Source organism: Patagioenas fasciata, chromosome 12 (genome assembly GCF_037038585.1).
Source record: "Patagioenas fasciata isolate bPatFas1 chromosome 12, bPatFas1.hap1, whole genome shotgun sequence".
Lineage (NCBI taxonomy): Eukaryota > Metazoa > Chordata > Aves > Columbiformes > Columbidae > Patagioenas > Patagioenas fasciata.
This window is the reverse complement of record NC_092531.1, coordinates 13,775,729-13,788,997: the sequence shown is the minus strand read 5'-3', so window position 1 is coordinate 13,788,997 and position 13,269 is coordinate 13,775,729. Positions and strand designations below refer to the sequence as shown.

The 13,269-nt window shown below is 47.0% G+C and overlaps 1 protein-coding gene across 4 annotated transcripts in view; it reads right to left on the bottom strand.

The window, feature by feature from the left end:
• UACA (uveal autoantigen with coiled-coil domains and ankyrin repeats) overlaps positions 1-13,269 on the bottom strand; it is a 47,431-nt gene that overhangs the window by 23,193 nt on the left and 10,969 nt on the right. The window contains exon 1 of one of the 4 annotated variants that reach the window (XM_065847236.2): positions 8,884-9,021. The exons of the other annotated variants lie outside the window; for them this stretch is intronic. Within the exon in view, the coding sequence (XP_065703308.1) occupies positions 8,884-8,940 (57 nt within the window). The 5' untranslated portion in view covers positions 8,941-9,021. Of the gene's footprint in view, positions 1-8,883; positions 9,022-13,269 lie in introns of those variants that run through there. 4 annotated transcript variants of the gene reach the window in all.

Sequence of the window (13,269 nt, the reverse complement as noted above, 5' to 3'; positions counted from 1 at the left end):
GCTGGGATCAAAAGTAATGCTTGTTCCTATTGTTATAGTTGAACTGGTTTTTTTGTAAGTTGTATTCGGTTTTGTAAACTATGTCCAAGATTCTTACTTTATCTTTGAAGCTTTGCAGGTTCTTATCTTAGTTTGAGAATAGAGAGCTGAAAGTTAGTCCTTATCTTATCTTGAAAGTGTAGGATGTGCATCCAAGAATCTTATATGATTTTATAATGAACATATGGATAGCGTGCATGTGCTGCGACAAGAGGTGAAAAGGACACAAGTGAAGAAGACTACTTACTTCATCCTGAAGACCACCTGAACGACCACCAGAGGATACTGCGCATGCTTAGAGTAGTTCCAAAGATGTTGTAATTGAAATTGTAAAATAGTTGTGTAATCTAATGAATATGCAACACGTACATTGTAAACCTAACGAATATGTATGTGACCAAATTGTATAAATGTAATGGAGTTTGAATCAGTTGTTGAAACCAGCTTCGGGTGCGAACCCCTGGTTTCCCAGCGCTGAAATAAAAGCACCGCATATAACTACGCCCGTGGTTATGTGTTTCGTTTGCTAACACTATCAGCTTCTATCTGATCCGCTCTCAGTTTGAGGGCTCGATATGGAGCAGACACATCAGGTGTGTGCACACACTGTCCATCCATCTGGTATCATACTGCCCTTGGAGATACACACAGTGCTCAGAAAAAGCAAACTAAACAAGCACAGAATTCTTTCCCAAATGTTCTCCTAGCCTTCAACCAATGCTTTAAACTTCCTGTGCTAGAGGGAATCTACCTACAAGCTTAATTCTGAATTAATTGCTCTGTTAAATTATCCATTTTTTTCTCAAGTACAGGTAAGCTTTTAGCATCCTCAGCACGCTTTGGTAAGGGACTGTACAAGGTAACTACATGCTGCATGAACAATTACCTATTTCTATTCTCTGAGCCCAAAATCTCTTATCTTATGAGATATTTAGCAGATGAGAAGTCAAACTACTTTACCTACCCGCAATCCTCATCTCAAAGGTACCTTTGGATCATCACATAACACAACTACAGCCTCCCACCCTGCAATGCTTTCAGCCAGCAGGTAACAAACATGAAATCAACACCCTAAGCTGTTTGCTGAGAAGAACGCATGGCATCATTCGGAATCCAAGTTTATAGGAGACTCTTCAAACTCTAGGCCTGGAAACCCAGGCTGTTCCTCACTCATCATTACGATTAAGTATTTACAGATGAGAGCAGTGAGACCACTAACAAGGGCTGCTAGAGATATTTACACTCATGACATATTTGGTACCCAGACTAATTACCCTCACTTTTCTGAGCAAACCAAGACAATATGTTCTAGTTACTGAAGGCAGTAGAAAGTGCACAGTGTTGCTTATGTATTTGTACACTGCTGACAACCTGAGAAGCAACTAGCAAAGATAATGCTTAAAGTTTTATTGTTCAAGGATATATGTTTATCACTAAACAAAGACAGCACCATACTTAGGGAATCTGAGCATGGAGTTACTGAGCACCTTCTCTGTCTCAAGGACAAAAAGTAAAGCAGGTGGTGTCCCTGGAGCAGGGACAGGATACCCACACACCCAGCCACCTACAGGTCCCCACACAGGAACTCGAGCTAATAAAGCACCCAAGACAAGAGGAGAGAATAATACTGGGGTTACAGGGACTCAGATGGGACAGAGATCCCAGGCCTGCAGGCCTTTGGAAAGCAATTCGCAACCCTCAAATCCCAGGAGCTCTTCTGCTTAGACTTCTCAACCTGAGTATTCTCCAGAGTAAAATTCTAGAAGCCAGAACGGAACTTTCAAGACTTTTCATGGCAGCAAAAAACCCACGAGAAGAGATTTTTGCTCATCAGTCTGAGCACAATCCATGAGGCACGACTCCTGTTTGAGAACGCACTAACCTTTTTTGAAAAGATAATACAGGGCCAGGGCCACAAGAAGTTCTGGTCTTACTGTTGCAGTGGAAAAAATCATGACAAATTAAGTTGTTGCTGAAATGGAAGTATTGCTCAGGAAACTCGCACCTGAATTGGGAATTATTGCTCATCCAGAGTCTCTAAACGCTTTTGCCTACGTAGCTGCAAAACACTGGACACGTAATAAACAGCGTATTTAAATAAAACACGGGCAGTCTTTAGCAGTCATTTAACTCACTTCAGAAATACCAGCTGTAATTCAAAGTAGTTCTTAAAGCCTTCATCCTGAAAGCTGACATAAACCTGTGAAAGTGAACCAGCTCCCGGCACTGCTGGGCCAGGCAGATAATCCCATTAATGGAAAAACCCAACGGGGACACATCCTCCTCTAATGCCATTAGCGGGTGACATAAGCACATAAATCACCCTGAGCACAGAGCTCTGGTCAAACCCACCACCCCCACCTACAGCAACCGCTCACAAATATACCAGTGGTCCTGAAAGTTATCTAGACAAAAAACACTAACATCGTATTTTTATGGGAACAGTTACAAAAGTACAACTGCAGTTTTTTAAGTCTTTGATGGTCATTAAATAAAATAACTCTTGTCAAAGAAGAGACCAAGAATTATTAATTTTAGGCCCATCTTTGTCACAAGATTCCGATTTTTCCAGTTTAGGTCCCACACGGTTCCCTGTGGAGACAGGCAGGCCCTTGCTGCTAAAGGAGACATTCGAAACACGTGTTCTGGAAGCTGAGCACCACTGAGAAGGACAGGCTCCGCTCATCTGTCAGCCTGCACATGCAATTTTCCTGCTCGTTCTACAGAGGTCAGAGTGCATTTGTGATTAAAACCAACGTCTGAACAGACACACCCTGTGATTTACTTTATGGCACAAAATGACAATTGCTTTTGAAGTAGTTTGATTTATTTAAAAACTGCACAAAGTGACAAAATGAAAGGACAGGTTAAGCTTCTGAAACTATTTTTTAAAGACATGCACCAGGTGCAGCTTCCCCCTCCGGTACAGATGCACATCAGCCAATACTCCCTGTCCTGCAGCCTCTGGCTCATCTGCAGTTCCCTTGAAAATCCTGCACATACCAGGTTTAGGAAAGGGTGAGCTCAGCTGGGAGGGCGTGATGGAATGGCATTTGATATTTTATAAGCACATCTTGCTTATGAGGATGTGTCTGTATTCACATACAAATTGTTTGGAGTTTAAAACCGCAGGAGTAAGAGGGATTGTTTAGTCTGCAAAGGGAAAACCAGCCCCAGCTTGAATAGAGGGCTCTTGTTTCAGCCGCAGGTTCCCACACGCAGTGCGTTATCACCTCATTTACTGCCATTTCTCCATCTACGGGAAAAGTCATTGAATGCTATAAAGTGGGTGAGGCTTCATGTAACAAGCGGTCAAAAATAACAGCCTTCCTAGGCCTGCTCTGGTTCTGCAGCGCTCGCAAAGTGCTCATGTCAAGAACCCATAGTAACAGTTGTGCTGTTGCATGGCTTGGTTCTATATAACTGCATCCTGTAACTCATACAGGCGAGAGTCTCCTAATGAACAGGTTACAGCAAAACAAGCAGTAACCATCTAAAACCTCACCAGAAATGTTCATTATTTCACTCTATTATTAAGGCATTTTTCTTCCTACTACAAGTTAGCATATCACATCAAGATCAAGTTATTAAGTATCAGGAAAGTATGCAAATCTACTTCCAGCTACCCACATAGCATGTCAAACAGTCCTCTCAAAACCATCACAAGTGCTTAAATCTGTGTCAAATAGCACATGTCCATCTGCAAGGAGTGACATGTACCGACCAGCTGGGGTAGGGAGAAAAACCACCAGCATCAGCTACAACAGCACAAGTGTCAAAGACCGCTGCATATAGCTCCCAAAGGAAGCACAGTCCACTACAATTAAAGAAAAATAATAATCAATTTTGTTTGGTTTTGTTTTTAAACACAATTTCCTCATGTATTGCCAGCGTACAACTCAAGTGCACCTTATTGACAAAACAGCCTCAAATTCTTGGCCCTGAGATACAGACCCACTTGGACACTAACAAAAGCAATCAGAACTACTTACACACTCTGGGAACAAACCTGTGGGTTTGGAGCTGCATTTTAAAACAGTCTGAGTACGTTTTACGTTAACTGGGGCTGGATTTACATACATCAAAGAACACTGCGCCCCTTGACAGCAAGGAGAGCATCACCACTTGGGTACGACCAACTGATTTGTATACTTTCACTTATTAATAATGGAGCATCAGAAAATACCAGGGGTGATGAAACGCAACCTATTACATTCCTCACACAGCCTCAAGCATGTGTGCACAGAACACCGCGGAGCAGGGAACACCACGGAGCAGGGAACACCGCGGAATGGTCTGACTCAGTCCTGTGTGGCCTCCATTAAGTAATGAAAGTACGTAGACAATATCAGTCTCTCAGATATTGCAAGAATTTGCTTGCTAATAAATATTAATATTTAAATAGTGACGAGTACTACTTAAGTTGTATCTGAGCAAAGGGTCAGATGAACTTGAAACAGATAACCAGCCTTATCTGCGCAATTATGTCTGCAAAGCAACTAAGGACATTTAACCTGTACACTTGCACTCGCTGTACCTCCAATTTTCAAAATATTTTTAATTGCTACATTCCAAAATGATAAAGCATTAACAAATACCCCTTCTTTGTAACGAGCCTGAAAATTACAATGCACCTGCAAAAAGGTTGTACCACAAGGCTTTTGCTGGACCAAAAACTGCCCATGTTGACTAAACTCATGTTTCTTCAACAGCAACCACAAACATTGAACAAGCACATAATTCTATTTAACTAAATGCAAATGAATCACAAAGGTGTTTTTTTTTCCAAGGAACACATACATTAACATGAGCCTCAATAAAGCTTTCTGGAATGCAAACATACCCTAAAGAACAACCACAGCCTAGGGTTTGATATTTGAATATGACAGTGGTGCTGACTCTAGGCTGGGCTGCCTGAAGATGGGATTGCAAAGTCACCTCCACGTGCCCACAACCAGGGAGAGGGAAAAGCAACTTTGCTCTGGCCAACAGCAGCAATGCTGGAAAAATTCTGCTAATAGATCATAGCATTGTGATCAGTGGGGCCAACAGAAACTTTTCTGTCCTTGCACAGAGCAGAGAGGTGACAAGGTGCCATGAAAATCTTGTTCATTTACGAACTGATGCGTGTTACCAGCAGCACAAGTTTGTTTTGTTTAAGAAGTTCAATACAGGAGCGATCTTGCATCATCAGTTCAAACTAGGTTACCAAACATTGTTTTTTGACTTTATTCCTTTAGTTACCGGTGTGTATTCCACACCGCACTGGTGCTACAAATAATTTTTAACAAAGTTACCCTGCTGTACATACAGAGATAGAGTGTTGCTGATTAATCATCATATTCAGACAGAGTTCTTCCCTTAATAAGAACAGTGGGATCAGAACAAGAGGTGGTACCTCCCCTCTGCTGTTAATTGTGTTTTGCGTCAATTCACAGAGTTCCCTCCTTACACAGGGGAAAGTCACCCAGTTAACAGCACTGGGCAGTCTCCACAACCTTAAACAAGCTCAGCTGTCACTAACTACAGAACTTAACCAGATATTAATTTAATAACCACAGATCATCATACCAGGCCAAGCACTCAGATGTTTGCCTTTGTTTCTTGCACAGTGGTTTCTGCTCATTATATATCATGTTCTGTTTCTCTTAATTAAAAACAAACCAACATCACTTTTCCTGGAGGAGAAAGGATTGATAGAGGCCTTCACATGGTTTCACATCTGCTCCTTCTCATGACTCGTGGGCAGCGCTGCTGATTTCTGAAGTGTGTGTGTATCTCAGGCCAGCTCCGGCTTTCACATTGTATCTTGGGACGCAAACAACCCCAGCGAGAGCAGCCCTGGCCAGCACAGGGACATGGCTCCGGCTCCCCCACGTTCATACGATGAGGCACCTCAAATTTCACAGAACACCTCCATAGCTATTTGACAAGTGCTAAAAAAAAAATAAAAATAAGTAGGCAACCTTTCCTGACCACCCACAGAAGCCAACAGTCGGTGAGGGTCAGTTAGCAAAGGTCTGAAACAAAAATAACTTTGTCAAACAATAAACCAATCTTCTTCCCAGCATCTTCTCAAGAAAAATGAACCCATGGGCATTTCCTATTTGCTTCTTCTGTGTACAGCTACAGACAGAATTTCTAACTTTACTGGAAGAACACACTTTCTAAACACAAACTAGATCACTAGATCACAAACATCCACGTATTTTGGAATCTCAGAAATACCGGCAGCACATGCTGCTGCAGTCACCCCAACAGGACTGACTATATTAATTAAAATCCATCTTGTAAATGGAGGTGAATGAGGCATCATTCTCTGACTGACAGTGACGAACGTGTCCTGGAGGCTTTGTGCTCCACAGAATCTGCTGTTAAAGTCTCCAGCCTCCACCATGGGAAACGAGGAGCATTTGTCTCACTATTTAGAGCACTGAAGTTACTGAACAGGCCGCTCAGATTATTTTCCAAGCACTAGCCAGCTGGAGCTGACAAAAATCAGATAATTCCATTTTCAGACACAACATTCTGGAAAATTGCAGAATTGGTATTAACTATCATTTTAACTTTCTGCTGCTTTTCGCAGCTTCCCTCCATCATGAGACAGGTAAGAAAGCCGTTCCCAGGAGATCAGAGAGGGCGCGTAACTATTACCTTAACCTGGAGGAAAATTTTCAGAAGCATGATGAGGGGATTAAGTTTCTCTCCACCGCCCAGGAAATAGCACTGGGGGGGGGGGGGGGGTGTGGACAAGAAAGCGATGAGGTTTCTCCAGCAGGCAGCTCTTTTACTGGTTTCCAGCAGACCTGTGGAACTGGGGCTGGCAGGACTCTCACCCACTTCCCCTCCTTCAGAAACAGCGACCAGGCTTTTCCCAACCATCCCCATTTGGCCGCACTATTAGCACCCACCCATGCAGATGAAGTGTTTTTTTCCCCACATAAAAGGTTGCAAGTTGGTTTTTGGTTAGTCAGTGGAGCGATCACATAACTAAAATACATAATAAACAGGGGAAATGAGTACATTATGGGTACAAACCCCAGTTTTTAAAGGATCATGGTGAAAGTAATTTTCCTTCATGTATTTCAGAATAACTTCAGCTCTTAAAAACACTAATGCTGCTCAAATCTACTTTGAAAGGAAGGCTTGAGCCTTCACCTACAGAAGTGAAAAATCCCCACATCTATTCAAAAACAAATATGAATGCTCTAAGCATTGAAATTTAAATATTGTAGGCTTAGTCTGAAATAACAAATAGTTCTGAAGTATAGGACAACTAATGAATCACATAAAACAGTGCCAGCCTACACATTACAGAGTATCATAACAGACTTGTGAATCACTCCTGTGCACAATGATGCGCTTCCACTCTGAGCTGTCCTTGTGTCAGACAAGGTCAGTCAGCAGTTCACAAGCCTGAATATCTACATATCTTTCAAATGAGCTATTATTTTCAAGTCCTAGATTCAGATCCAATACAAATTTGCAGGAGTATTTTAAAAGACAGCTCATATCTTAAAAGACAACTGATACAAGTCAGCATATCGTATTAACCTGCCCTTTTCCACAGTTTCATGTAGCCAGCGGCAAGTTCAGCAAATCAGCGCAAGAAGACAGCAAGAGGCTCAGGAGTGCAACCCAGAGCAGACTCCCAGAGAAGCATTTACTAAATGGTCACAATTAAAGGTGATTTACCACACAAAGTAATTTCCAAATATAGCTTTCTTCTGCTACAATAGACCTCTCTCATCAAAAGTCACCTGTAGAGATGAATCAAGTAAAAGAGAAAACCAATAAAGTCACTTAAATCCATCTAACACTAGCCCAAGATTTGGAAGCAATGGGGAAACAGACACAGACAATGGCACCACCACAGAAGTACCTGCTTCCCAGAGCCTGCGACTCCCCCAGGCCCAGTATTCCCAGTTTGGATGATCACAAATTGCAACTGCATAAACTCATTAACCACTTTGAAAGCTTTTTGCCCACTTTCCAAGTAAATCCTCCCTCTGTGCCCTGGGATAATTGCTCCGATCTTGCCACAGACATTACTAACATTGAACAAGACACTGCCAATGCCATGAACACACATCTTGGCAAGCCCCGGGGCACATTGCCAGCCAGAGCTCAGTAGTGGCTCCCAAAGATCTTACGGAAAAAAACCCCAAGGTGTTAACTTCTGCTGGGGCCAGAGGTAACATGCGTTCACATGCTTGTTTTCCGAGTGGCCAGGGAGGCTTGGGCAAGCGGCTGGTGCCAGGTGAGGTGTGTGTGCTCACCCACATTTCCCCACGCCAGTGCTCAAGAGACCACTGCCTGGCCCTGCACCCAAAACCAGGGCACCTCACTGATCCCGCACAGCCTGAGCTCACTGAAGCCCAGCTCCCCCCATTGCCAAGGTTCTTAAATTGCCCCAGAAAACCTCATTTCCCACCGACTCGCTTCTCCCCAGGTTATACCAGCTCTTCCACACTCTCTGTCCCCAGCAAAGCCTCAGCTCCCCACTGAGCCAGGACTCCTGTGCTCTGCTCCAAGCGATGCCCAGCACCCCAACCCCTTCCACTGCCCCCACCCCAGGCACCCACAGCCCGCACACCTCCCAGAGTCCCCAGATCCCACGCCTCAGCTCTCCGGCCTTACATCCAAGCAGAGTCACCCCACTCCTCCCACAGCCCCCTCCCCATGTAGCTGCCTGTTCCACCCGCAGAGCTCAGTCCCGCCCGGTAACCCGGGGGGTCAGCTCCAACAGCGCACGAGCCCAGCAGTCCCCGGCCCTCAGGCAGCCAGCGCTGACCGCCTCGCCGCTGGGGGTGCCTCTCCGCCCCCAGCCCCGCCGGCACCCACCGTGCTGCCCCCGATGATCGCTTCGTGTTTCTTCAGGCGGGACTTGAGGCTCTTCATGGTGCGGCCCCGGGCGGGCGCGCGCGGCACCGGCCCCGCCACACGCACCCGCCGCCACGGCCGGACCAGGGAGGCCCCCGCCCGCCGTGACACCCCTAGCCCGCCGCCCCGCCCACGCGGGAGCCGCAACCAATCGGCACCCGCCCGCGCGGGGCGCCGCGACCAATCAGCAGGCAGAACTGGGGGAAGAACTTCCTCATTTTAAACACCGCCTGAGGGGGTGTGAGTAGGGTCTTACTTCGGGCGGAGCCGCCCGCTCGCCAGGGGGCGCGCCGCGGGCAGGGCAGAGGCACGCGGCAGGCGGTGCGCCGCTCTGGCGCCAGGGCAGCGCCTCGGGGGCAGCAGCGAGAGGGCCGGCGGGCGGGCCTTGCTGTGCTGAGGGGCCGGGACCGGGTACGGCCTGGGGCAGTCCCGGCGACACCGCTTCCTATCCCCGTGGCACACTGCCTCTAGCCCCCGTGCTGGGGAGGGAGGCCAGAGCTCCCAGGTCGGGTGGCTGGAGGGGGCATGGGAGCCGGGCCCACGCTTGCCAGGAGCAGCAAATGCAAAGCGATCGCTGGCCTTGCAAATATCCTCGCTCTTAATAAAGGAGGTGCTTAGTTGCAAGAGATCTTACGAGCTGAGTAGAGGCAGCCTTTAAAACAGTGTAATTAACTCCCTGCTTCTCTGTGAGGAATGTTTGAGGGTGGCAGTTTGTTTTGGTCACAGCTTTGTTCAGCCCGAGTCTATTTAACATCTGCTTTTCATCCCATTACTCACAGCCTTGTCACACACAGTGCCACAGCACTGGGGAGTTTAAGGTCATGCACAGTTTTGAGACTTTTTAATTACAACCCAGGGATTGTGTTTCAACTCTACAACCTTGCTTATGGCAGCAGGATTGCAGCTATTCAATCGATACGTCCCTCTAATGTAAGCAGAGCTTGAGGTAAATGTCGCTGCTTTTTAATCAGCTCAGGCAAAACATGGATTCAAACACAGTTTTCTCTATAGGTGACCTGTTCAGAGGGAAAGACACCTGATGTCTGTAAATAGACTCATTTTGTGCACATTGGGGTCGCTGGGGAGCACCAGCTTGCTCCAAAATGAAACCTCTCCCCACAGGACTCTGACCCCCAGCTTGAGCTCATCTAACAGGGATTAAGCTCAGATTTTAACTCTCTGGAGAAACTACGTTAATGCTCTGAATGCCATTGAATGTTTTCGGTGTTCTCCCCAAACAGCCGCACTTTCATGCAGCGTCTCTGAGGAGCCGCTCCTGTTCCCCCTAGGGATGCCTCTGACAGAAACTCAAGGACCAGCATCTCCTTGGAGCAGAAGCCGGGGAATCCCCTTTGAGCCCTGGTTCCCACCACTTCAGTCTGTTGTTGCCATCCTGTCGCCACTGGCACGAGTAATCTGATCTGCCAGGCACAAATCAAAGTGACATGGTGGGTAAAATGAGAGCAGCAGCTGGAAGCTGGTGAGACCAGGATTCCCCAATTATTTTCTGCCCATGGCAATACAAGCAGTGGTTTCCCTTCATTAGCCAAAGGTATAGAATTGAAAAAGCAAATTTGTAGAGCACACTCAAGCCACAGAGTGTTTGCGTCAGGACTTGCAGAAGCAGAAGCCAGCAGCCTTCATGTCCACCCACCAACCCGAGCCTAACACTGAGCCCCAGCATCAGTCTAACCCAGGGCAGATGAACTGGTTTGAGTTGCTAAAATCAGAACATGTTCTGCTGAATTGTCAGATAAAATAGTTGGTTCATTAAAAATGTTTTTACTACCCAAAGTTTCAGCTTTACAAAATATTGACTGACTTTCAGGACCAAGCTAACATCAGTAACTTTCTCCTCCTTCCACCAAATTTATGCTGTTTAAAGGAAGCTCCTTTTGAGTTACTCCAGTCCAAGGGAAAGCAGAATTTTAGAAATAACCCCTTGGTTTCATGTCAGTGCTGAGAAGCTGCACATCTCAGTTCCAGGTGCTCAGCGCTGTCCCCAGATCACACGCAGATGTGCGCTTGCACCAGCCAGCTGGGTGTCTGCTCCCCTGATGCTCAGCAGCCCCGGCAGCCCAATGGCATCTGCCTCCTGAACCTGCTGCCTCCGCTGAAGCCGATCTGGGGGACGCTTGTCCCAGCCCCACTGCATTTCTCATGAGCCAGCTCTGTGCAGGTTAAAGTGATCAGCCAGATTCGCCTGTGCAGAGCCTTCCCCTGTTTGCCCTCCTGTCGAAGCAGAAAGCACTCAAGCACCATCTTTCAGCCCTAGTGCCGCACGTGTCGGCACAACAACAAGATGGTTCATGTTAAATTACTGGTGACTGACTTGTCCATTTGACTGGCATCCAGGCCGTGTGGATTCGGGAGGGAACGCAGGGATCTCCCTGCCTCAGCAGCTCTCCCTACGAGTCCCCAGCCCAAGCCAGGCCCTGGCAGTGCAGTCTGCACAACCGTCTGTGCTCTGGCCCTTCCCCTACCACGGCGCCAGAGCTGTTCCCTGATTCTGGACACATCTACTGCAGTTTTTTTCTCCAGAATTCACACGTTGCTCTCCAAATTAATTCAAGCTGCCACTGCTAAGATTCTTGGCACATAGTTCCCACTACATCACCCTCTCCACATCCCATCCCCTCTCTGCCTGTTCGCTGGATCCATCCTCATGTACTCTGCAGCACACTCTCACCAGCACTCTGTCACTGGTTCTTGGCTTCTGTCGCCTCGTTCCCCACTTGTGTGGCCAAACTTTCTCCCAGCTCTCTTGTCAGGGAGAGGAGCCAATACAGGCCAGTCTGCCACGGCTTGTGTTTGCTCTGTGTGGGCATGAACAGCTGAGCACAACCCGGGGGTGCTCAGGAGGTTACTTCACTGCTGACAAACAGAGACCAAATGGAAATTTGTTCCGCTGTCTCCCCAGCTCCACATATTTCTTTGTCTGCAACTTTATCCTTCAAACCACAGGTTTCTTTGGAACAAGGGCTGACGCGGACTGGATGGCTCCTTACACATCCAGTGGATGCCTGTTTGATGCCCGTGCATCAGCAGTTCTGTGCACCAGGAACCACTGTCCGCACTCCCTGGGGCCCCGGGGGAGCAGCCACAGCCCTGCTGAGCACAGCGGGGCCGCACACACACACACTTAGTGCTGGTTCAGTAACCACGGCTAAAACCTGATCTAAGCAGCTTATGTAGCCCTGAAACTATCACACTCTATATCTGCTCAAATGTTTCATTTTTGTGACAGCCTTCGCTTCCAGCAGCACAACAAAGGGTATGTTTATTCCAGCAATGTTTGTGTGATAAGTGCTGAGTTAATGGCACACAAAATTTGCTGGCCCGTCCTCTAACAGGCCTGCGATCTAATTAATCTCTGGCAAGTTCCCCTGAAATAGAAGCAGTGTTGGCCTGCACATCTAGCAGTTGAGACAAGCTAATTGAAGCCAAGCTGTACAGTGAGATAGGAGGAAGGAATAGCTTCACCGTCATGGAGGCTTTTTCAGAGTTACAGTGCCAAATTCTGCCTTTCTGCTCTATTAGAGGGGCACCATCTGTGCAAATCTCTTCCCCGCAGTCAGAGTTCAGGAAGTGTTTGAATCAGAGTCACAAACTAGCACAAAGCGAGGTGGTCATGCACACCACAAAGCGAGGTGATACTGGCTCCCCCATTTGTGAGTGGCAGAGACCTCAGTGACCCCTAGACCCGCAGCTTCACTCAGTTACAGCTGGCAGGGGAGCAGCCTCTGCACAAGCCACCGCATGGCAACGTCTGTCCCCAGTCAGAGTCTCAACAAGCTTTGGTTCTCAGGTATTTTATAAGGCACAAAAACACATCAGTCTGAAAATATGACACTTCTCCAGGCATTTGAGTTATCAATCAGTTTGCAACAGAACATAAAAATTGAACCCCAACCTGACTGAAAGGGAAATGCTCTGCTTGCTTTCTTTTTCTACCTGTGTCATTAAATTACTCAGGTACTTCCTGAATCACTTGCTGCCTTAATCATCTGGATAAATTAATCTCCATGGAGGGCACACACATGGAGGAGGATATAATTTTGTCTCCATTTGCTCTTGAACCCATGAAGAGTCACAGCCTGCACTGCAAGGACATAACTGCCTGAAAGGAGGTTGTAGCCAGGGGGGGCGTTGGACTCTTGCCCCAAGGAACAAACAAGAGGATGAGAGGAAACGGCCTCAAGTTGCACCAAGGGAGGTTGAGGTTGGATCTTGGGAACAATTTCTTCCCCAAAGGGCTGTTGGGCATTGGAGCAGGCTGCCCAGGGCAGTGGTGGAGTCACCATCCCTGGAGGGGTTGAACAGACGCGGAGATGAGGTTCTCAGGGA